Source organism: Tupaia chinensis, unplaced genomic scaffold (assembly GCF_000334495.1).
Source record: "Tupaia chinensis unplaced genomic scaffold, TupChi_1.0 Scaffold000066_1, whole genome shotgun sequence".
Taxonomy (NCBI): domain Eukaryota; kingdom Metazoa; phylum Chordata; class Mammalia; order Scandentia; family Tupaiidae; genus Tupaia; species Tupaia belangeri.
Genome location: NW_006159525.1, coordinates 7,631,283 through 7,655,522, shown reverse-complemented (window position 1 = coordinate 7,655,522; position 24,240 = coordinate 7,631,283). Strand labels below are relative to the sequence as shown.

Genomic DNA, 24,240 nt, shown 5'->3' with positions numbered 1-24,240 from the left:
CTCTTCCACTATGTCCACCTCAAGAGCTTACCTTCCCACATGCCCCAGGACAGCACTCCTTGACTTAAGTCTCATTCACTTGCTGCATCCTTTTCTAATCTTGCCCAGTCTCTCCCCAGCTATGCTATAATCTTTTCAGTATGGGAACTCTGCCATAACCTGGGTCCCAAGCATACAGTAGACTTCCCAGAAAATTACAATTTTAAAATTTTAACTTGGGTGGGCCAGCCCATGGCCTGGTATTTAAGGCGGCTGGATTCCACATGGCCAGCCATGTGGTTAGGATTCAAAAGCTTAAAAACACTTATGGTGCATGTACCCAAAATCCCAAAAGAAGGGGGAGACAGAGAAGGGAATTGTGGTGTGACTATTCCCTACCAGGGGTACTTTCTCACTTTTTCATTCTCTCTGCCTTCCTGTCTCTCTTTCTGGTGAGAACATAAGCCTGCTGGCAAATTAAAACAAAATAAACAAACAAATTTTAACTGTGGTGACTGAATATTTTTAACTTTTCAAAAATCTAATGAGAAAATGCTTAAGAAAATGAATAAGAAACAAAGTCATTATTAAAATTAGTTGGATAGCCACAAATAATACTGTACATTAAACTGCTAAACTTATATGAAAGTTACCGTGAATCAGGCATAATTACCTCACACACATATAAACACAACTGATGCTGAGGCTGTATCATTACCCACACTTTACAGATCAAACTAAGAGAGCAGCTGGCTATTGTAAAAAATTGAAAAAAAAAAAAAAAGTGTAAAAAATCCCTACAAGATTGTGTAAAAGTAAAAAAACCCCCCAAAATTGTGTAAAAAAAAAAAAAAAAAGACTGGTTACTTTGAATAATTTTCTATTGAATAAGTATATTATACACACACACACACACATATATATTTCAACTTGCTTAATCCTTATTTAATCCCTTGATTAACCTGGTTCAGCTCAAAACAGCCTGCACCTAAGAAATTCAGGATAAAAGCTATGTTTTCAGGAGTTAAGCACCAGCATTGTGTTTATTCTTTAATGTGACCAAATTGTGCCTGCGTCTGCAATGAGAGGGACAGACATACAAAACAGCGGCTGACTGGTACAGAACTCAAAGTGTTCCAAATCTTGGAAATAATGCACGGGAGAGCTGGAAAGGGGCTTGGACTTGGGAATGGAGCCAAGATGAAAGTGTGACTGGAGCTCTGGTGGAGCAGTCTGCTCAAATCACCGTCAGTGTCCGGGAAGGAAACAGATGCCCAGATTCCAAGTAGGGAATTTGTAGAGAGCTTAATAAGGAATCTATTTAAAGGGAGGGATAGAAAGACCACAAAAATGGTGCAGTGACAGGGCTAGTAACAGCGGGGTTGTTCTCACTCTTGGATCTGAAGCGCCAAGGAGGAGGGAACAGAGGCAGAGTGAGGCTACAGAGACATCTGACAGATGTGTGACTCTGCAGTTGAGGACCCTGCAGGATGGGTGCTAGGAATGAGGACCCTTAGTATTCTTCATTGCCCAACTGCAGTTAGAAGCTTCTGGCTTAAGGGATCCCTCCCAGAACAGCCTCCTAGGGCTCAGACTCCAGTTGGGGGGGAAATGCAGAGACCAAATGATGCCCAGCATGACTCTCTGCAGCAATCCCCTTGTACTCTCTTGCTCTTTGGTTATGTATGGGCTGTGGAGAAAAAGCAATGGGTGGGCCCAGGTGAGGGCATGGTGGTTAAGGCATGGGATCCCACATGGCTGACTGCATAGTTCAAGTCCCAGATCTGGTGGCTTGAAGAACACGCCATGTATGCATCCATGTGTGACTGAAATCATAAGAAGAGAACGGAGGAGGGGAATTGCAGAATGGCCCTCCCCCCTGGAGAAAGTGCCTTCTCACTTTGTCTTCCCACCCTGCACCCTGTGAACACATGCACTTTCCAGCAAATTAAAACAAACAACAACAAATGTGCGGATGAGAGTGGAGATGAGCTTCAGTCTTGGTCTTTGCTTTCTGAGCCTGACCTTCCTATTTCCTGCACGTTGGGCCAGCCAGCTGCGTAGTCATATCCATCCCTCTCTTACCTTCATCAAAGCTTGTTTGTCTCTTGGAGCCTATTAGGCAAAGGGAACTAGCCTGACAGAACAAACCTGGCTTAGATGTGTTCCCTTTGCTGATCTCATTCATACAGAAACAAAAGCTAGGTTCAGCTTCTCAGACCCTGCTTTGCACCTCAAAGGAGTTTGAACACAGCTTCTGTGAGGACAAGAAGAATCCACCTGATTCAGGTGTGCCAGACCCGCCTTGCCTAACACCTCTTTTCCAGGACCTGAGACTGTCGGGGTGGGCACCATCTGCAGACACTGCCCTCCTTTCACTTCTGACTCTTGCACAGGCCTGGGCTTCCCTGCCCCTTCCTCTCCTGACTACTCTCTCCAAACTTGCTCACTTCTGAGGCACTCACAGGTTCAGGCTTTCCCTAGGTAAGGCTCTGGGAGTAGGGGTTCTAGGCCCACTGGATTGTGATGAGCCCCAAGGGAAATCTCTTTGTAATTCCTCTTTCTACCATCTGAACCAGAGCGGCCAACGTCTCTGGGAAACAAGTGTGGTTGGGGAGAAAGCAGGATGCTCCGTAGAACCTTCTAACCTTACCCCAGAGAAGCACTGCTGAAAAGTTAAGCATAACAAATCCTTGGCTCTGGAAACAGAGATCATTAAACCCAGGTCCTACTTTTAGGATTTTGGAAACTGAGATCATTAGAATCCGAAAGAAGCAGAGAGATCACCTAACTCAATGGTTTACACCAATTTTTAGCTACAGAATCTTCGATTTCCCACACATTGCATCTTTTGTGGATTCCAATAGATAGTGGATAAATAAATGGCAGCTTCTCTGGTTGAAAAGGTGGAAGAGTTGGAGCACTACTCAGCCTCTGGCTGTCCTGAGGCCTCGAAGGCTCCATGTGGCCGCGTGGTCAAAGCCCCGAGCTAGTCAAGCCCTATGGGAACACTGAGATCACAGAGACTTGTGTTGGCTGGTTTCTGGCAAAGAAGGGACTGCACCGGGAGCCTGAGCAGCCCCAGGCCAGGGGCGTTCCTTCTCAGCTGTGTAAGTCCCTGAGGCCCACATGCCCCAGGACAGCACTCCTTGACTTAAGTCTCATTCACTTGCTGCATCCTTTTCTAATCTTGCCCAGTCTCTCCCCAGCTATGCTATAATCTTTTCAGTATGGGAACTCTGCCATAACCTGGGTCCCAAGCATACAGTAGACTTCCCAGAAAATTACAATTTTAAAATTTTAACTTGGGTGGGCCAGCCCATGGCCTGGTATTTAAGGCGGCTGGATTCCACATGGCCAGCCATGTGGTTAGGATTCAAAAGCTTAAAAACACTTATGGTGCATGTACCCAAAATCCCAAAAGAAGGGGGAGACAGAGAAGGGAATTGTGGTGTGACTATTCCCTACCAGGGGTACTTTCTCACTTTTTCATTCTCTCTGCCTTCCTGTCTCTCTTTCTGGTGAGAACATAAGCCTGCTGGCAAATTAAAACAAAATAAACAAACAAATTTTAACTGTGGTGACTGAATATTTTTAACTTTTCAAAAATCTAATGAGAAAATGCTTAAGAAAATGAATAAGAAACAAAGTCATTATTAAAATTAGTTGGATAGCCACAAATAATACTGTACATTAAACTGCTAAACTTATATGAAAGTTACCGTGAATCAGGCATAATTACCTCACACACATATAAACACAACTGATGCTGAGGCTGTATCATTACCCACACTTTACAGATCAAACTAAGAGAGCAGCTGGCTATTGTAAAAAATTGAAAAAAAAAAAAAAAGTGTAAAAAATCCCTACAAGATTGTGTAAAAAAAAAAAAAAAAAGACTGGTTACTTTGAATAATTTTCTATTGAATAAGTATATTATACACACACACACACACATATATATTTTTTTTTTTGGGGGGGGAGTTTTATTGCTATAGGGCATGCGTTGACCAGAACGACACAGAGAGACAGAAAGCGAGAAATCACTGCCCAGGAGGGATGGCCGTGCCGCAATCCCTTCTCCTCCATTCTCCTCTTGGGATCTTGGGCACGCACGCACACATGCCCAGTGTGAGTTTAAGCCACCGGGTCCAGGATGAGAACTGCAGTTGACTACATGGGAGTCCAGTGACACAGCCATTATACCAACTGCTGGTCCTTTGAATAAATATAATTACAACATCATCATAAAGTAAAAGAGTCATGTAAGTCAGACCATAGTAAGTCTGGTACCATCCATATTCAACAGCCACAGGTAGCTAGTGATGATCACACTGGACAGTGGAGACACAGAAATTCCCATCATTACGGAACGTTCTGCTGGACAGTCCTGGTCTAGAGTAAGTGGAGAAGATATTAAGAAAGCCTGATTAGGGCCTGCAGGTGGCATGGAGGTTAAGATGCTAGATCCCACATGGGTAGTTTTGCAATTTGAGTCCTGGATCTGGCGACCTGAGAATCACACTAGGTGTGTGCACCTAAGTGCCCAAAATCTCAAAGAGAGCGTGGAGAAGGGACTGTGGCATGGCCATCCACCCTGAGGGGTGATTTCTCACTTCATCCTCTCTTTCTCTGGTGAGTGCATGTACCTTATGGCAAAAATCTAAAAAAAAAAAAAAAAAAAAAGAAAGAAAGAAAGAAAAAGTCTTATTAGGGCTACAGATCCTAATTACAAAAAATGAGGAAGAGTATGTTTAATTTCATCTTTCTTTTTTTGGAGAGATTTTCACTATAGGGTGCGTGCGCTCGCCAGATAGACAGAGAGAGACATAGAGACAGAAAGTGAGAAATCACCCCCCCAGGGGGGATGGTTATGCTGCAATCCCTTCTCCTCCATTCTCCTCTCGGGATCTTGGGCACGCACGCACACACGCCCGGCTTGAGTTTTAAGCCACCGGGTCCGGGACGTGAACCACGGTCAACTACGTGGGAGTCCAGAGACATAGCCATTACGCTAACTGCTGGTTCCCTTTAATTTCATCTTTCTGATTTCTCTGTCTAACTTTAAAGGTTCCAAAATTACAACAGGGAGAAGAAGTATGATTAATATTCACCTCTCAATAACTAAACTATAGGACATTTATGTGTCAGCCACTATTCAAGAGCTTTATGTTAATTATATAATTTGATTTTCAGTACAATCTTATAAAGAAGGTTATACAGGTCCAAAATGCTCGGAACTGGAAATATTTCCAATAAAAGATTTTTTAAAATTTTGGACTACTTGCATATATATATAATGAAATAAATGGGAATGTGACCCCAGTTTACACACAAAATTCATGTTTCATATATACCTAGCCAGAAGGAAATTTTATACAATATTTTTGTGTTGCAGTGTCCTGTGACCTGTCACATGAGGTCAGGTGTGAAGCATTCTACATGTGGTGCCCAAAAGTTTCAGATTTTGAAGCATTCTGAATTGCAGATTTTCAGATTAGTGATGCTCAACCTGTATCCTCATATAGGCACAGCAGTAAAATGCTGCTCAGACAAGTTGGATCCCACACGGCGACTGAGATTCAAAGCTCTGGCTTAGTTGGCCAGAAACACACCAGGCACTCTAACAGACTGGAGGACTGGAGGAAGGAGAACATGGTGTGACCAGATCCCATAGAGGGTGCGCCCCTCTTGTTCTCTCTCTCACGTACATGTACATGCCCCATCATGAATAAATTTTAAAAAGAATAAAATGGCTATAATGGAAGGCTTAGAATTTTTAACCTTCATAAGAGGTTCAGAGAAGTCCAAAAGGCTAGTCATTGGGAGAATACAAAGAGGCTGCAGGACCATGGCAGCTGGGGAGAAGTGGATTTGGAAGGACAATCATGAGGAGGAGCACGTGGTTCTGGTCGTTTTCAGAAATTATTGATTCAGACTTTCTCTCAAAATGTGAAAATAAATGCAAGATTTTGGGAATTGACACTGAGAGGCCAATTTTGCAAGTGGACAACTATGTTTTTCTGGAGAATATGAAGATACTCTTGGGATTTGTGTTATATTTGAAGAAAATGTTGAACATGTGGATGCAGAAGGCAATAACAAAACAGTGTTAAAATCTGAATGCCTCACAATGAAGAAGCTCAGAATGACAAGAACTCTTCTTACAGAAAAGGAGGAAGGAGAAGAAAACATAGGTGGCGTGGGATGGCTGCAAATGAAGGATAACGATTTCTCCTACGGACCCAATATGATGTGCAGCTTTCTACATGAAAACAAAGATGAAGCTGTAGCTTCTGCCTCTAATAAACTTTTGGAGTTGGAAGAACAAGAGATTCAGACAAAAGATGGTTCAAAGCAGAGGTATGAATAGGAAAAACCTTCACATTTACAAAGAAGGCTATGGTGCTGTTGTCAATATTCCTTCTGCTGAGACAGAAGGCTCTATTTTTATGGAAACTCAAACTGTTGGTTTGGATATCACTCCTAGTTGAATGTTTCTTGTAATAAATTTGTTACAGTTTTTATATAATCAGCTATTATAAAAAAGTCCAAAAATCTCTACTTTATTTATTTTTTTTACAAAAATAGGCATCTAAGAGAGGAAAATATCCTAAAAAAAAAAAAAATCAATAATCCAGAATTAAAAAATATATATATAACTATTACTTGAATTGTTTTCCTGGCTGTTTAAAAGCATCTCAAAAGAAGAAAGGCAGAGATTAGAAAGGATGAAGGGAAACTGTTTTTGCTGAAGGTGACAAGCTCATCGACATGGGTCAGCAAGCAACAGCTTTTAGGCTTTGACCTACGGCCTCTTTTTGTACTGTCCTGCAGGCTCAGAATGATTTCTACCTTTTTCCTTGGTTGGGAAAAAAATCTTGAACATGTCATGATGTGTGAAAGTCTTATGTACTTCAAATTTCAGAAATTATACACGAAGCCTTATTGGAACACAGCCTTGCTCATTCGTTAATATGTACAGTCTACTGCCACTTCTGCATTACAAAGACAGAACTGAGTAGCTGTGATATGAGACCATATGACCCACAAAACCTGAAATATTTATTATGTGACCTTTCACAGGAAAGTATCCTAAGCCCTGAGTCTACAATAATCTTAAATGACCTATTAAAAAGTTATTGGAGGGGCAGGCAGGTGGTGTGGTGGTTATGGGTACTGAATTCCCACATGGCCGACTGTGCTTGAACCATAGACCTGGCGCCTTGCTTTCTCACTTCCCCTCCCTTTCTCTCTCACTCTGTCTTCTTTCTGGTCAAATAAAAACAAACAAACAAACAAAGTAATTCTTTAAAAAGTTATTCGAAAAAAAGTTTATAATAAAAAAGTTTCTCACAGTATGTAAACAACAAACAACTACAAATTCACAACGCCATATAAAAATTAAATACATAGGGGAGAAATTTTTTTTTTAAAAAAGGATTTTTTAAATTTAACTTTATTTATTTTATTTTAATTTGATCAGTGAGGAGCAGAGAGAGAGAGAGCAAGTTGCCAGGGCCAAGACTGGAACCATACTCAGCCATGTGGGAGTCCAGCACCCTTAACCACCACGCCACATGCTGGCCCCAATAGAGGAGAAATTTAACAAAATATGAGCAAGACAGATCTCTAAACTTAAATTTTGAAGTAACATTAAAAAACACTGAAGACCTAGATAAGTGGACAACTATACTGCATTCATGGATCGAAGACATAATACTATAAACATGTCAGCTCTCTCCAAACTGACCTCAATTCAACTAAACCCCAGTCTGCCATGTTTCATAGACAGTGACAAGCTGATAACCAAGTTTCCATAAAACACAAGTTGAGAATAACCAAAACAACTTTGAAAAAGAAAAAAAAAAGTTGGCAGACTCACACTACCTGATTAAGACTTAGTATAACGTATATAGTAGTATAAAGTAATATAGTAGGGGACCAGCAGATGACGTAATGGTTATGTCACTAGACTCCCAAGTAGTTGACTATGGTTTGAGTCCCAGACCCTGCGGTATAAACTCACGCTGGGCATGTGTGTGTGTGCATGTCCACAATGCTAAGAGAAGAATGGAGGAGAAGGGATTGGGGGGTGGCCATCTTCCCTGGGGGATGTTTTTTCTCTCTCTTTCCCCCACATGCCCTATAGCCAAAAATCTCTCTTTAAAAAAGAAAAAGAAAGCTGTAGTAATCAATAAAGTATTGATTAACAGAACTGTGTTGGCCAGCAGATGGGGTGGGTCACACACAGCCAACTCCAAAGTTAAGAGTCCTGGATCCAGTGGCTTGAAAATCATGGTGGACACATGTGTGTGTATGCCCAAAATCCCCAAAGAGGACTGGAGAAGGGACTGCAGTGTGGCCATCCATCTTGGGAGGTGATTTCTCACTTTCCTTCCCTCTGTCTCTGGTGAGTCCATGCACCCTACAGCAAAAAACTAAAAACACTAAAACTAAAACCAAATAAATAAAAGATAGTAAACCTCAAGTTTTACTGTATACCATTTAGAAAACTGAATTTAAATGACTAAGAGCCAAAAGTATAAAACCTCTAGAATAACACACAGAAGAAAACTTTTGTGACTGTAATTTAGATTTCTTAGGATGCAAAAAGCATAAACCTGGGGTGTATAGGGGGAACTGGAAAAACTGGTATTCCTCCAATAAAAACCTCTTGCTCTTCCAAAGACACTTTGTAAGAAAATGAGAAGAGGCCAGCTCCAAGGTGCAGTGGTAATACACCCAAGGGAAGCCAGATCTCACATGACATCCAAGGCTGGAGTCCCCAGCCTCACTGGGCACATGCCTGGACACTCAGGATCTGAAGGACTGGAAGATTTGCAGGAGACTGTGGCATGCCCAGATTCTGTGGAGGTGCTCTCCCCCAATTCTCATGTGTGTGGGCATGTGCTCTATCGTGAATAAAGAAAAAATATTTTTTTAAAAAGAAAGAAAATGAAAAACCACAAACTGCAAGAAAATAAACAGCAAACCACCAATATAGTAAAAGATTTGAATCCAAAATACATGAAGAACTCTTAATAATAAAACAAAACTCCATTGAAAAATGGGTAAAATTCTTGGACAACTTTCCAAAAAAAAACATATAAATGACCAATAAACAGTAAAAACATTATATATTTCATTAGCCACTAGGGAAAAGGAAATTAAAGCCACAGTACCACTATGAGCCCATTAGCATAACAAAAATTTGGGACCAGCAGATGGCATAGTTGACTTTAGTTCTGTGTTGGACCCGGTGGCTTAAAACTCATACCAGACATGTGTGCACGCATGCCAAAAATCCCAGAGAGGAGAATGGAAAAGGGATTGCAGCATGGGTCACCCTCTCCCCCAACTCAGGTGCTGATTTCTTGCTTTCTGTCTCTCTCTCCAGTGACTTCATGCACCCTATAGCAAAAATCTCTCGGAAAAAAAAATGGTTTTAAATATAAAAGTTAAAGACTGACAATACCAATGTGGGTAAGCACATGAAGCAACTAGAATTCGCATACATTTATTACTGGTAGGAATAATGCCTACTGGAGCAGTTAAGTAGTGCTCATTAAGTTAGAATATATCTTTTACCAAATGATTTAACAATTCAACTCTGAGGTATCAACCTCAGAGAAATAAAAACATGTCTCCACAAAAACTAGAACAAATATATTCATAGCGGCATTACTCAAAATAGTAAACTGCAACAACCCAAACGTGCATCAGCAGGTGACTGGTAAACGTATTTTGGTACATCCACGGAAGAGAACACTACTCTGTGCCAGTAATACAAGGACACACACTGTCACTGTAACGACACAAACGAATCTCCAAAGATTATGCTAAGTGATAAGAGTGATACAAATGACTATGTAAGCCATGAATTTCATTTATTATGACACAATATAGAAGACAAAATTAGAAAGAAAGCAGATCAATAGTTGTCAGGAGCTGGGGACAGAAGGAGAGGACTGATTGCAAAGTAGGGAGGAGGGACATTTCTCTAGTGATGTAGTGGTTACAAACTGTAAACAGGTGTTGACTTTTAGAATTATACCTTTTTTTTTTTAAATCTTTGGGTTTTTGCCATAGGGCATGTGTGCTCACCAGAGGGGGAGAAGGAGCAAGTGAGAAATCACCCCCTGAGGGAATGACCACTCACAATCCCTTCTCCTCCTGGGATTTTGGGCAAATGGCACACACATGCCCCAGATAGGTCCCAAGCTGCCAGGTCCAAGACTCAAACCATGGTTGTCCACATGGGCGTCCAGCTGCCTTAACCACTACACCACCTGCTGGCCCTAGAATTTTACATTTTCAAAGCATGCAATTTATTATTTAGAAGCTGTAAATCAGTAAACCCGATTTTTTGAGAAAGCAGTTCAAACTCTTTGAAAGTTATCAGATGTTTATGTATCCTTTTACTTTGTCAACTTTAAGATGACTCAAATGTGTTAAGCCAAGGAAAAAGCTTGTCTTTTTATTATACAGCAGAACCTCTGGAAATAGAGAATTCAGAGTAAGTTCTCATTTAAGAAAATAAAGCCAATCTTAATTTTGAGATAAATTAGTTCTAAAGCTCACAATTTCAAAATTCCATTGTACCAAGAAATTCAAATGACATTTTATCAGGAACACAAATCTAGCTTAATACTGCGCTAGACTCATAAACTCACCTCGTTTTCATACTGGATTTCTAACATGGCCCGAGAGCTGCCAAGGTCCTGCATCACAGACTCTGCTTGCTTCAGCAACTCCTCTCTATTCACAGTACGCTACAAAGACAGGACAAAGTGTGAGGAAAGTGAGCTCTGCTTACATTACACTTTAATAAAAATGTAACTTTGCCAAACATCTATGCAATTTAGGGCTGCAGCTTCACAAAATCTGCCAGGGATCGTTTACAGGTAGATGACAGAGAAATAGGTACAGCAGTGGGAAAGGAGGCTTGCTAGCTGGAGACCTACTGGCCCTCGCCTGCCTCAGTTCTAGAAGCACTACTGCAGACACTTCCTAATGAGATTCGTGGGGATGATAAAGCCCTGCTGGATGTCTAAATTATGCCAACACCATTGTTTATGGAATCCTAAGGAGACAAAGGAAGACTGGAATGGCACGGTTTGTTTGTAAATCCAGGATTTGTTTTATTTTGCTTCTCGATCATCACTAACACCTTCCCCCACTTTTTCACATCATTACTAACAGTGCTCATGAGACTTTCGAAGGTAAAAACTATTGTAAAAGACACTTAAATTAGCAAAAAAGAGGCAAATGTACAGCAAAGTCCTAAGACAGTGCTGTGCAGAAGTGTAGGCCTGGGATGGTTGAGAACTACGAAGTGAAGCCCTGTTGAGAGCACAGAAGATGCAGTGAGCCACACGAGGACAGACTGTAAACCCTGAGATATACTATGTGGAGCCACGTGAGAGCATAGCAGTCGCAGTCAGCCACATGAGGACAGACTGTAAAGCCTGAGATATATGAAGTGGAGCCACATGAGAGCACAGGAGTCACGGTACGGTCAGCCACGTGAGGACAGACTGTAAAACCTGAGACACACTACAGACTTTGTTTCAGCCTCTTCTCATTGGCGTGACTGGCTAAGGGATGAAATGAAGCTGATTATTCTGAACTATTATAAGTGGGATCAAATTTGTGGGATCAAATTTTTTTTCCCCCACTATAGGGCATGTGCGCTCGCTGACATACAGAGAGAGACATAGAGACAGAAAGCGAGAAATAACCCCCCAGGGGGGATGGTCACGCCGCAATCCCTTCTCCTCCATTCTCCTCTCGGGATCTTGGGCATGCACGCACACGCACCTGGCGTGAGTTTTAAGCCACCGGGTCCGGGACGCGAACCGCGGTCAACTATGTGGGAGTCCAGCGACATAGCAAATGTACAGCAAAGTCCTAAGACAGTGCTGTGCAGAAGTGTAGGCCTGGGATGGTTGAGAACTACGAAGTGAAGCCCTGTTGAGAGCACAGAAGATGCAGTGAGCCACACGAGGACAGACTGTAAACCCTGAGATATACTATGTGGAGCCACGTGAGAGCATAGCAGTCGCAGTCAGCCACATGAGGACAGACTGTAAAGCCTGAGATATATGAAGTGGAGCCACATGAGAGCACAGGAGTCACGGTACGGTCAGCCACGTGAGGACAGACTGTAAAACCTGAGACACACTACAGACTTTGTTTCAGCCTCTTCTCATTGGCGTGACTGGCTAAGGGATGAAATGAAGCTGATTATTCTGAACTATTATAAGTGGGATCAAATTTGTGGGATCAAATTTTTTTTCCCCCACTATAGGGCATGTGCGCTCGCTGACATACAGAGAGAGACATAGAGACAGAAAGCGAGAAATAACCCCCCAGGGGGGATGGTCACGCCGCAATCCCTTCTCCTCCATTCTCCTCTCGGGATCTTGGGCATGCACGCACACGCACCTGGCGTGAGTTTTAAGCCACCGGGTCCGGGACGCGAACCGCGGTCAACTATGTGGGAGTCCAGCGACATAGCCATTATGCTAACTGCTGGTTCCCATGGGATCAAATTTGAAAGAGGCTGTAGTTTGAGTTCCTCATTAAGAGAAGAAAGGAAGCTTCAGTAAGAGAAGACTAGGGAAGATCTTTTCCCGGTACAATAGTTATGGCAACTAAAAGAAAAAAGAAATTGCAGAAATTATTCCAGAAAGAGGGCTCTTACTGGAAGATAAAAAAGAAAAAAAGAATCACACAGCTCTGTTCCAAGAGACTAACAGGAGCATATGGCTAACAGGTGACAAAAAAGTCATAGACACAACAGTGACTGAGTCCAGCAAAACTGACACGCCAACCTAGGTATATCGGATTTTCATTTTTCTTGTTGTTTTGAAAAGCTCAGCTTATTTCAATATTTTAGGGAGAAACTTACCTTTTTTCTATCCAATCTAGGTGCAACTCTGCTATCTTGAGAGTCAGACTGGTTGATTTCTGGGTTGGTATCAAGTAATCTTTGCATTGCTCGGTCCCGATCAAATGCAGTTACATAAAAAAGCATTTGCCGAGTATCAAAAGGAAAGAAAAACGGGCTGTAAAAAGACGCAATATAAATTCATTATCTGCATATGGATCAGAAGTCATTAAAAAATCAAAAACTTCTTACAATGAAACAGACAAATTATAAATATAACCAATAAAAACTGGGCAACTTCATTTTTAAGAATTTTTATAACTCTCCTGTAAAATTTCCAAGCTACTAAGTCATAAAGCATTAAGTAGCCTTCTAATATAAAATATGAAATTTAGAATTTATAATACCACGTGCTTGGGGGCTGGCCCAATATCCTAAGAGAACCAGACCCCACACATCTGAAATGCTTGAAAAACAAGTACTTATGTTTGCATACCCCAAATCCTGACAGGATAGAGAAATGGAAGAGAAGGGATTGTGGCATGACCACAATCCATTTGGGGGTACTTTTCTCCCTCTCCCTCTCTCTCTGGCAAGTTCGTGTGCCCTCTGGCAGATAAGTTTTTTTTTTTTTTTTTTTTAAATACCATGCTTAAAAATCAAATCTATCTTAAATTGTCTTTAATCTAGCCCAAGACTTTTAGGAAGTATAACTGTGACTAGTGAAAGTTTAATTTTAAATATGAATACCACTACACAAGGCTGTCAATCCCCCATGACACATGTACACAAATAATGTCTTTACTATTTTACAATTTTCCTCCAAGGTTTGGCATTTCTAAGTCACTCAAAAACCGCCAAATGCAGTTACTAATTTTCAAAGAATAAACCCTACAGTACCAGGTCCTATTGACTCTTGATGAGTGATTATGGTGGTTCCTGACACAAGAACTGCCAAGAGCACTTCCTATGAAAGTTCTACACCTGTTCTGTCCAATATGGGAGCCAGGTGAGAATGTGGTTAATATAACTGAAAAATCCAATTTCTGACTGTGTTTCATTTTAATATATGTAAATTAGCCACATATGATCAGTTTTTATCAGTGTAGTATTTGACCTGAACAAGCTCAGAGAATCAAGAACCATGTCTCTACAGTTCCATTTTTAAAGATAACCTGACTCTTGTCAGTCCAATACCCTTGTGTACCTCCCTATTTCATATACAAACACATACTATTGAGGAGCTCTGATACCAGCCCTAGCTTGCACAGTCAGTCTGGATGCGAAAGCTACGCCATTAAGCAAACTGTGATCAAATATGACAACATAACGAGCAGTGAATAGGTCCTCAAAAGACAGTTTCTATAACAAAATATTTAAGGCCAACCCGATGATGACATCCCTGAGGCCACCATTACATAAGTGATTCTCTTACCAGGTTTTTCCTAGCTCAGTAAGCCACGTTGGGATGTTTCCTGTCATGATTACCAAAGGATCTTGAAGTTGCCTATTTGCTTTCGCTGTCAACTTACTGTTGATAAATTCACTAGTTGGGATAATCTCTTTGCACATAGCATTCTGTAAAACGTTAAAATAAAAGTCTACATGTAGTAAAATATTAGGATCATAGAAGTTCACAATGTCCCCAAACATATATGCAGGGCACCTAGACTTCACCTGCTGGTTTCCAGCATTCAACACATAGCTCCTCACCCGTGTGTCCCAACCTAAACACTTCCCACAGTGTATTGCTAAAGACCCCCAGCCTCACAGGCCACTGGCTTAGTCACTGATGCAGCAGCAAATGTTTCACTGTGGCCAATCCCTTCACTTTTTCTACATTACATAAATGTCAAAGACAGTGTGTAACTTTTGCCCAATCTTCTACTTAATAGACATCCGAACTTCAATAAAAGAACTTTTGGTTAAATATACATAAAAATTTTTAAGTACATCAATGTTCAATTTATAGCTTAATTTAATACACTATAGCTAGAGAATATTTTACAAATCTGCCAAACTAATTCCAGGGGGAAAAAAAAGAGGAGGAAAAGCTTTCACTGCTAAGTGCACGGAGCTAGACTCCCTGCATTCAGTTGAATCCCTGTTTCTGTTTCCAGTGCAACAGGGAATCCATCAATCACTAAACAGACACTATAAGATAACGCATCACACAACAGACCAGGACAGTTTTGTATGGAGGCAACTTTACTCACATCATACAGGTAATACCAGTATCGACTGACGGCATGTAAAACTCTTAAAAGAAGAATCACATCTAATGATGGGTCTTCAAAGGTTATATTTTCAGGTGGTGTGGGAATGAGGTAAACTTCTAAAGGATTTGATACTGATGGGCACACTCCATCTAGAAGATAAAAAGATCAAAGTGAGTTTTGATCCCAGTTAAAAGGCTAAGCCAATGGAGCCAGTGTCATCTTATCATTCCTAACATAGTAACAGAAGTTGTTATAGCTAATGCTGAATACCGTATTATCAAGGATGTTAAAATTAAAAGCTTAGCTTTTTTATGTGTACATAAAACGTCCATGCTTATATGAAAAATTCACTTTCTCCTCCTCTACCTCAATAAACCTTCCATAATAAAGAAGAAAAACTGGGACCAGCAGTTAGCGTAATGGCTATGTCACTGGACTCCCATGTAGTCAACTGCGGTTTAAGTCCCAGAACCGGTGGCTTAAAACTCATGTCAGGCGCGTGTGCATGAGTGCCCAAGATCCCGAGAGGAGAATGGAGGAGAAGGGATTGTTGTGTGGCCATCCCCCCTGGGGGGTGATTTCTCACTTTCTCTCTGTCTGTCTCTGTCTGTCTGGCGAGTGCACGTGCCCTATGGTGAAAAACAAAACAAAACACCCCCCCCAAAAAAAAAAAAGAAAAAAAGGAGAAAAACTGTCTCATTAGCATTTCTCCTTTGTACCAGTAGCAAGAGCTAACAAAACAGCCAGAGAGGACTAAAAATAAACTGTGTAAAAGTTCACTGTAACCTTTCACACAGCTTACAACTGCCACATTAGATGGAGAGATACTCCCAAATTGTAAAGCTGTTAAGGAGAATTGTTTATTTAATGCAAAGTTTATGGCTGAACGGACCGATAGTGTTCAAGTGAAATCTGTGATTCCTTTGCTCTTGGATTTTACTAAGTATTTTTTTTTTTATTTCTGAGGTACAGTTGCCATTTCATATTTACAAAGCAAAAGAATAAAAAAAAAAATCACAAAAAGACATTTTCTAATATATATATATATATTTTTAAAGTAAAACCAATAATATCAGGTCAGCAGGTGGCATAGAGGTTAAGGTGCTGGTTCCCACATGGCTGACTCTATAGTTCATGTTGGGCACATGTTTGTGTGGGCTCAAAATCCTGAAAAGAGATTGTAGAAGGGATGGCTGTGTGGCCATACCTACTGCAGGGGATGAGTGCTCACCTTTCTATCTCATTTTGTTCTTTCTCTGGCCAGCATGCATGCCCTATAGCAAAAAGAAACACACACACACACACAAAACCACCAACTCCCCCCCCAAAATAACAATAATCTCAAAACTGAGAACACTTTTTAAAAAAAAACCTACTTCTGGGGGCTAGCAATTAGCGTAATGGCTATGTCACTGAACTCCCATGTAGCTGACTGTGGTTCGAGTCCTAGACCCAGTGGCTTAAACGCACCCCAGGCATGTGTGCCCAAGATCCTGAGAGGAGAATGGAGGAGAAGGGTTTGTGGCATGGCCATCCCCCCTGGGGGATGATTTCTCGCTTTCTATCTCTTTGTCTCTGTCTTTCTGGCGAGCGCATGCGCCTTATTGCAAAAAAAATAAAACAACTCTCACCCCCCCCGCCCCCAAAAAAAAAACAAAACAAAAAAACCCTACTTTTAGGAGGGAAAATACTATAATGCCCTTAACTCTGTGAACCAGGAAAATCAATGTTTAGAAAGTACTATGATGGGGGCAGCCCCAATGCAGCCTAACTTGTTACCAACATATAAAATATGAGGTGGAGGAGAAGGAAAGGAGCAAAACTAGACTAGAAGGAAGTAACACAAAGGAAAAAAGTCACTGGGAACTGACAACTACATTTAAAGGTCACTGTATTATCTACATCACTTTTTATTTCTTCTCCAATTGTCAGCTATGCTACTGTAATACATGATAATAAAAATTAAGAGCCTCAAGGCCAGCAGGAAGCATGGAGGTTAAGGCACTGAATCCCACATTGCCAGCTGCATGGTTCAAGTCCCAGACCTGGCAGCTTGAAAATCACACCAGGCACGGGTGCGTGCATGTCCCAAATCCCAAGAGCAGGCTGAAATAGAAGGAATTGCTGGGTAGCCATTTCCCCTGAGGGGCAATTTATCCCCCCCCCCCAGTAGCTCTGAACACATATGCTCTATAGCAAAAAGTTTAACATTAATAAGTAAAATAAGGGTCAATCTGTCACTGACCAGCCATTAACGTTGGTCCCTTTTTTAGTGAATGTATTTCATTAATAAAATTTATTTAAGCCTCCATAAAAAATATAAATTCTGAAAGAAATGGAAATAAGAAATTTTTCCATTTTCTTTCCAAGTTTAGTTTTGTGGGTACTTGGCATTTTGTTTTCTACATATTAAGGATAATAAATTAAAAATAAGCTATAGACATTTATATCTAAATTATATTCAAAGGTTTTAGTACTAGACAAATCACTCTTTCAAAACCACAAAAGCAGACCACTGCCTGATGGCAATCCATGTTCTCCTTCATAAGCCGTCTTACCATGCCATAACTCGTCATGCTTTTTTGCATTTCTAGGGGAAGTTTTTGTTGGAGCTGTTTGGGCTCTTCCTCTTTTACCACCAACACAATCTTTGTTACTTTCTTCATCCTCTCTCACAGGTTTGTACCTAAAATGATAAGACAGTATGTCAACCAAACGTAGATTTTAAAATGAAAATTTATTCTACAAAGCCAAAATCCAAGCCATAGAAACCATACAGTGACCAGAATTTCCTGAGGTTCACTCTTTCTCTCCCTTGTTGTGATTTTGGGAATTTCCAATGGCACTGCTTCTGAGAAGACTACCTAAGAGGGGTCCCCTGAGAAACTCCAAGGGTGGCTCTGGGAAGGAGAGTTCTCTTCAAATAGCAGTAGTAGACATCCACAGAAAATGGAGGATGCAGCATGCAAATGCCTCTTGACAGAGATATCAAACTTGTTAACTAAAGAAATGGCATCTCATGGAAATATTTTTATCTTAAAGACCAGAAAGGAATCTAGGAGACGTAAACTATAATTACTGCCCACAAATACTGGGTTGTCAGAAAGTCATGACGTATTTTCCATTGTTTTCCTATGCAAAATTGCATCATTACTTTTCTGAGGACCCAATACATGTTTTCTAGCAGACTGAATAAGAAGGTTACATAGAGATATGTATATGAACAAGATCGAGTATTTGGTGGAATTATAATAATGAAAATGTATAGCTTAGGGTTTCCTCTCCTTACAAAAGCCTGCCATTAATTTACTATGTATTCCAAAACACAAATAGTTTCAAATTTCACGCACACAGAAAAAAAAAAATTCACACTTGCCATATTGTATGTGTCTTTGTCCAAATACCAGCTCTCCCTAAAGGGTTGCTCTCATCATCGGTGGATTCTCTTTCATCTTCAGCCTGTATACTGAACTGCCGTACTGCCTGATACACAGTCATATTGTATGGTAGCAAATGTTCTCCAATGTAAAACTGCAGCCTGTGTCTTACGTTTCCTGAATTTAAGAACTGGGCAGCCTGAATAAAGCAAAGTAAAATTCATGTAAGCTACAGGATTTGGCCTTTACACATTACAGAAGTTCTCTCTTATCTGCAAGAAAAACGTTCCAAGACTCAAAACGTACATCTGAAACCACAAATACTGGACTCGATATACGTATTATTAGGTAATCGGAAAAGTTATCATGCATTTTAGCAAAGAAAAACACGTCATGACTTTTCTGACAACCCAATATTTTCTCCTATGTATACATGTCTGTGATAAAGTTTAACATAAATTAGGCATCAAAGAGATTAACAATATAACTAATAAAACAATTGCATCAATATTCTGTAATAAAAGTTATGTGAATGTGTTCTCTCTCTCAAAGTATCTTCCTTTACTATAGATCTCAGCAACCTTAACATGTGATATTTTTTCTTTCCAAAAGTCCCAAACTTTCACTTTTTTGTTTAAAGGAAGCACTTTATGGTTTCTCAATGCCATATCCAAATTGCTAGCATCACTACTATAATGCTTTGAAGCCATTAAGTCAAATAAGGACTACCTGAACACAAACATTGCAATACCAAGCCTACAGGGACCTGCTTGGCAGAATGCGTTTGTTTTTTCTTTGTTTTTTTTTTTTTTTTTTTGGGGGGGGGGGGGTGGGGGTGGGGGGGAGAGCCTGTGGATTGGAAATAAATACAAAACTAAATATACAAAGGCACAGAAATATACAATAACGAGGATCCGCTGGGCCCAACTTCTCTGATGGAAAAAGCCACAACCTCAAACCAGCCTCAGGTTCATTGTTTTAAAGGGTGGGAAATGGAATGGAAAGCCAGTTGTTTTAGATATAAATCATCTGAAGATGTGGAAACGACTGGTGCCATGCAGTTTCTCTGATCTTTTGGGGGCAAAATCTGACAAACACAAGTGGCTTCCTTTAGTCTGATACTGGTTTGCAGTACTGACAACAGGCAGTTAGTATTTTCATATGCAAATGATTTCACTGTTGCGCAAGTAAAGCTCACAAAACCATGCTTCTACATGTGTCTAAAGGTAACCATGTTTGCTCAGATTGGCCGCTCTCCACACAAGATGGAAGACAGCTAAATGACTAATGAGTGGAGCAGTACAGACAGAGTAGATGTGCTGGACAAATGGTGATTCACATTCTAGGCCCAGGCGGGGCAGAGCAAGTGAGCAGCAGATTTCAACACAGCATGCAGAACAGAGGATGATTTAAAACTTATGAATTGGTTATTTCTGTAATTTTCTATTTAATATTTTCAGATCACAGCTGACCATGGATAACTGTGAAGTAAAGCCATAAACACTGGGGGAGTACTAAGCATTACAACATGGTGGGAATAGTACCTTACCAAAGACTCATCTATTTCCTCATCTGATCCATCATCATCACTGTCTTCGTCATCTTCTCTTACTCTTCCATACCCTAAATACCCAAGAAGGCTGTTAAACTCTCAGCAGCTTTAGATGTCAAAGAAAATCCTGTACACACTGCTTAAACTAACATATTGCTAGAAAAACATGTATTATTATATTCTGATCTATGAAGCAGAAAGTTCTGAGTATCAAACATGAAATGTAATTTCTACTACATTTCAACATGAAAAACTGGCTCATTACTCATTAAGTAGCCAGCCTCTACTAGGTTTAGTATGTCTCTAAGTATAAAATAAATGACAGGAACATATTCCTGTTGTCTAGGTCTAGGTTTTAACAGAACTTCACTGAACATGAAAAAAGTCTCTCCCTTAATATTAATCTCATCCCAAATACACATATAAACAAACACACACACTCTCTCTATATATTATAGTACCTCTAACTACAAGGTATCTCTCGATAGCTTGTACCAAAGCAAGGGGGTCAATCTTGACAGGTCCTCCTTTCCACTGCTTTACATTTGCACAGTCTGGATGTCTCTGTAACTGGCATTTTAACTGATGTGTGTTGAAAAATTTTAAAGCCTGTGATCCTCTGTTGAGAGAAAAGCTCAAGATAATTTGTGAAAAAAAGTTATTCTATTATTTTCACAATCGAATACTAATTCAAATAAAAGCAACATAACACAAACATTTTCTTAAGACACTAAGTTACCAAAACCAGAAAATGGTAAAGCCAATAATTCAAATTACTCAGTAAAAGTTATAAATAAAAACTAAGAGGTGGTCTGTAGGCACGTATATGAAAACATTAAATCAATCTTTGATCTCAGTCCCACAATGAATCCACATGAGCAGAAGGAATACCTTGCCATGAATACTTATTTCTCTGGAACAAAAATTCCTCAATTTTGTGAACATACCTCATCCAATATTTAGCCCTTCCCTATTAAATTCTATTAAAAACAACAACAACAACAAAATTTTTTGGGGAGAGTTTTTTTTTGCTATAGGGCATGTGTGTTCACCAGAAAGAGAGAGACAGAGAGACAGAAAGCGAGAAATCACCCCCACACACACACCCCGGGAGGATAGCCACACCACAATCCCTTCTCCTCCATTCTCCTCTTGGGATCTTGGGCACACACTCACATGCGCTTGGCATGAGTTTAAGCCACCGGGTCTGGACTCAAACCGTGGTCAAGTGGGAGTCCAGTGACATAGCCATTATGCCAACTGCTGGTCCCAAAGAAATAAAATTCTTTTCCTGCTCTCAAAAATTTCAGCTACTGAACTCCTTTTAAAAACTAACCTTTATTACTTAATTTATTATGCTATATACTTTTTTTTTTTTTTTTGCAGGGTTTTTGCTATAGGGCACATGCGCTTACCGGAAAGAGAGCCAGGAAAGAAAGAAATCATCCCCGAGGGAGGATGGCCACGTAGCAATCCCTTCTCCTTCACGGATCTTGGGCACGCACGCACATGCGCTGGGTGTGAGTTTAAGCCACTGGGTCTGGGACTGCAACTGCGTTCAACTACATGGGAGTCCAGTGGCAAAGTCATTATGCCAACTGCTAGTCCCTTCTGCTACATACTTTTGAAGAAAGCAGTTTAATGGCTCTAGTGGTTGAAATGTGGTAATGATGGGAGTCCAGGAACCAGTGTCTTAAACTCACACCAAGCGTGTGTGTGTGCATGCCCAAGATCCCAAGAGGAGAGTGAAGGAGAAGGGACTGCAGCATGGCCATCCCCCCTGGGGAGTGATTTCTCATTTTCTATCTCTCTATCTTATTGGCGAATACATGTACCCTGTAGCAAAAAACTCTCAAAAAAAAAAAAAAAAGTAGTAATGATGTTTACTCATTTCTAAAAAGTTCTAATAAGAGTCAAATACAAACAGCTTAAAAGGTGGTCAGCCATAGGAGTCCATAAAGCATGTAAACACCTTTCCATCATATTAATATATATACATACAAATTTTCACAAAAATTAAAAGCTTCATGGTTTTCTCAAGTACAGTAGAGAATGTTCCCTTATTTCGTAAACTATCCCAAAATATCATAATGATCAGAACTGAATACTAAACAATATGTTAATTTCAAAGCAGGAAAAAAAACCCTAGTTCTTACTTAGTGATTGCCAATCTAATTGATTTTTCCTTCCTTCCTTCTTTTTTTGAGAGAGATTTTTGCTAAAAGATGTATGCGCTCACTAGAGACAGAACTCACTCTCTGGGGGAAAAGTCACACCACAATCCCTTCTCCTCCAATTCTGCTTTCGGATGTTGGGCACGCATGCACACATACCTAGCATGAACTGTAAGCCACCGGTCCGTCACTTGAACCAAGGTTGACTACACAGGAGTCCTGTGACATAACCAAATTTTCTAGACTTTCTAGTCAAAATGTTCAAGAAGCTTATAGAATTCCATACCATACAATTTACTTTTACAATGAATTCCTTCTATAATACTTCCAGAATCTTTAAAATTAATTATTAAAAATTAATTTAAAATTTTTAAATGAAATTTTAAAGTGAAATCTCAAAACACTTACTTGCTAAACCTACCAAAATATAGTTGTAACTATTTATATAACCTATAAAATCATAATGCACAGAGCGTAAATATTTTATTATCCACATCCACAAAATTCCTGGAGAACCTTTATATACCAAGTATATAGAAACCAAAATCCATTACAAGTTGCCAATTTAGTCCATGAATTGTATCTTGTTAAAACATTATATTTAAGACACCATTTTAATGATTAAAAAGCATTTGATTCATAAAAATACTCAAGTTTCTTCAATCATTAGAGCTGAGTGTTCTTTACCTGACCTCTTGCCACTGTATGTCAGTGAACTTTCAGCAGCAAGGGTATACCCAGGCAGTGGTCCTTACCTGCCTCCCGTCCCATTTCCACTGGGGAAATCATGTACTTTGACTGGAAATTGTTCCATCTGGCTGAGGCAGTTGTTCATCTTGTGAACTAATGCCAACAAAGGTGCATTACCCACTGGTTCTACTCTTCCAATGGGCTCTTCTCCAGGAAGCTAGTTATAAATAAACCAACAGGTTAAGCAAGGCTTTTTGAAAATGGAACACTCCTCGACAAGAAAATTTAATATGTACTCTTAGAAAAGAGAATCATCGAACTATTCATGTTTATCTTCTATGACAAATTGGTTAGAACAATGTTTCCAAATAAACTATTTTAATAAAGACACACTCCCTGATTAACAATTCTTAAATCCAAAAGTCTCCAAAAACACAATTTGGTGGCAAAACATGATCCCAACAAACAGGAAGCTATTCGGTCTTTACCTAATTTAGTAAAAATGTTCGTAGATTTTGTTACCAAAGTACTTAATGTATATGATTTAGAGTGCTATTCAGAATCCACTGAGGATATTGAAGCACTGTATTGTAGAACTCTTTTTTTAAGAGAGATTTTTGCTATACGGCGTATGTGCTCACTGGAGAGACAGACAGAAGTGAGCAATCACTCTCCCAAGGTGAAGGTGGCCGAGATGCAGTCCATTCTCTCGGGATCTTGGGCATGCAAGCACATATGCCCAGTCTGAATTTGAAGCCGCTGAGTCTGGGATGTGAACCATGGTTGACTATGTAAAAGTCCAGTGACAACTGTTAGGCCATCTACTAGTCCCTGTATTGTAAAAGTCTTGAAATCTATCCGGCTCCAGGAGTTTCAGACAAGATATTACAAGCCTACAGATAATTTTTAAAAAAATTTTTATGTCTATTTATCTTGTGAGAGAGATACACACACAGAGAAAAACAAGCACCCTCAACAGGGTTGCACATTATAATCCTTTACCCCCCGGAATTTTCCAACCTGCCAGGATCATGGGCATGTGTGCTGGGCACATGGAGGTAAACCAAGGAACTGAAGCCAATCTTCCAAACAGCATCCACATCACAGAGCCTCATACTACTGCTGTACCACTGTGGCTGAGCCCTGCACTCAATCTCAACTATGGTATAAAACTACACTGTCAAATCTAACAAATTCTCAGTAGACACAACTCTGCTTTAGGTGGCTAAAATAATAAAAGGCAGTGATCAACTGCCTGCAAACACTGCAAGTCCTCGTGAAGTAGTGCTGCTGACATATGGGGGGGTAGTGGGGGGGGGGCTGGGGCGGGGGGGACCCTTGGCGTCACCACAAA

At 40.2% G+C, this 24,240-nt stretch overlaps 1 protein-coding gene and 1 pseudogene across 17 annotated transcripts in view; one reads left to right on the top strand and one right to left on the bottom strand.

Moving 5' to 3' along the window:
* Positions 1–24,240, bottom strand: part of TRIP12 (thyroid hormone receptor interactor 12) — a 219,288-nt gene that overhangs the window by 19,686 nt on the left and 175,362 nt on the right. For 12 of the 17 annotated variants that reach the window (XM_014582397.2, XM_014582405.2, XM_006141919.3 and 9 more), the window contains 9 exons: positions 22,952–23,103; positions 20,484–20,656; positions 20,020–20,093; positions 18,470–18,669; positions 17,652–17,779; positions 15,091–15,242; positions 14,310–14,452; positions 12,896–13,052; positions 10,656–10,754 (listed from right to left, as the gene is read on the bottom strand). In XM_014582397.2, the coding sequence (XP_014437883.1) occupies positions 10,656–10,754; positions 12,896–13,052; positions 14,310–14,452; positions 15,091–15,242; positions 17,652–17,779; positions 18,470–18,669; positions 20,020–20,093; positions 20,484–20,656; positions 22,952–23,103 (1,278 nt within the window). The remainder of the gene's footprint in view (positions 1–10,655; positions 10,755–12,895; positions 13,053–14,309; positions 14,453–15,090; positions 15,243–17,651; positions 17,780–18,469; positions 18,670–20,019; positions 20,094–20,483; positions 20,657–22,951; positions 23,104–24,240) is intronic. The other 5 variants (XM_006141920.3, XM_027766430.1, XM_027766432.1 and 2 more) reach the window with 1 other exon arrangement.
* LOC102499660 (general transcription factor 3C polypeptide 6 pseudogene) lies at positions 5,784–6,473 on the top strand (annotated as a pseudogene).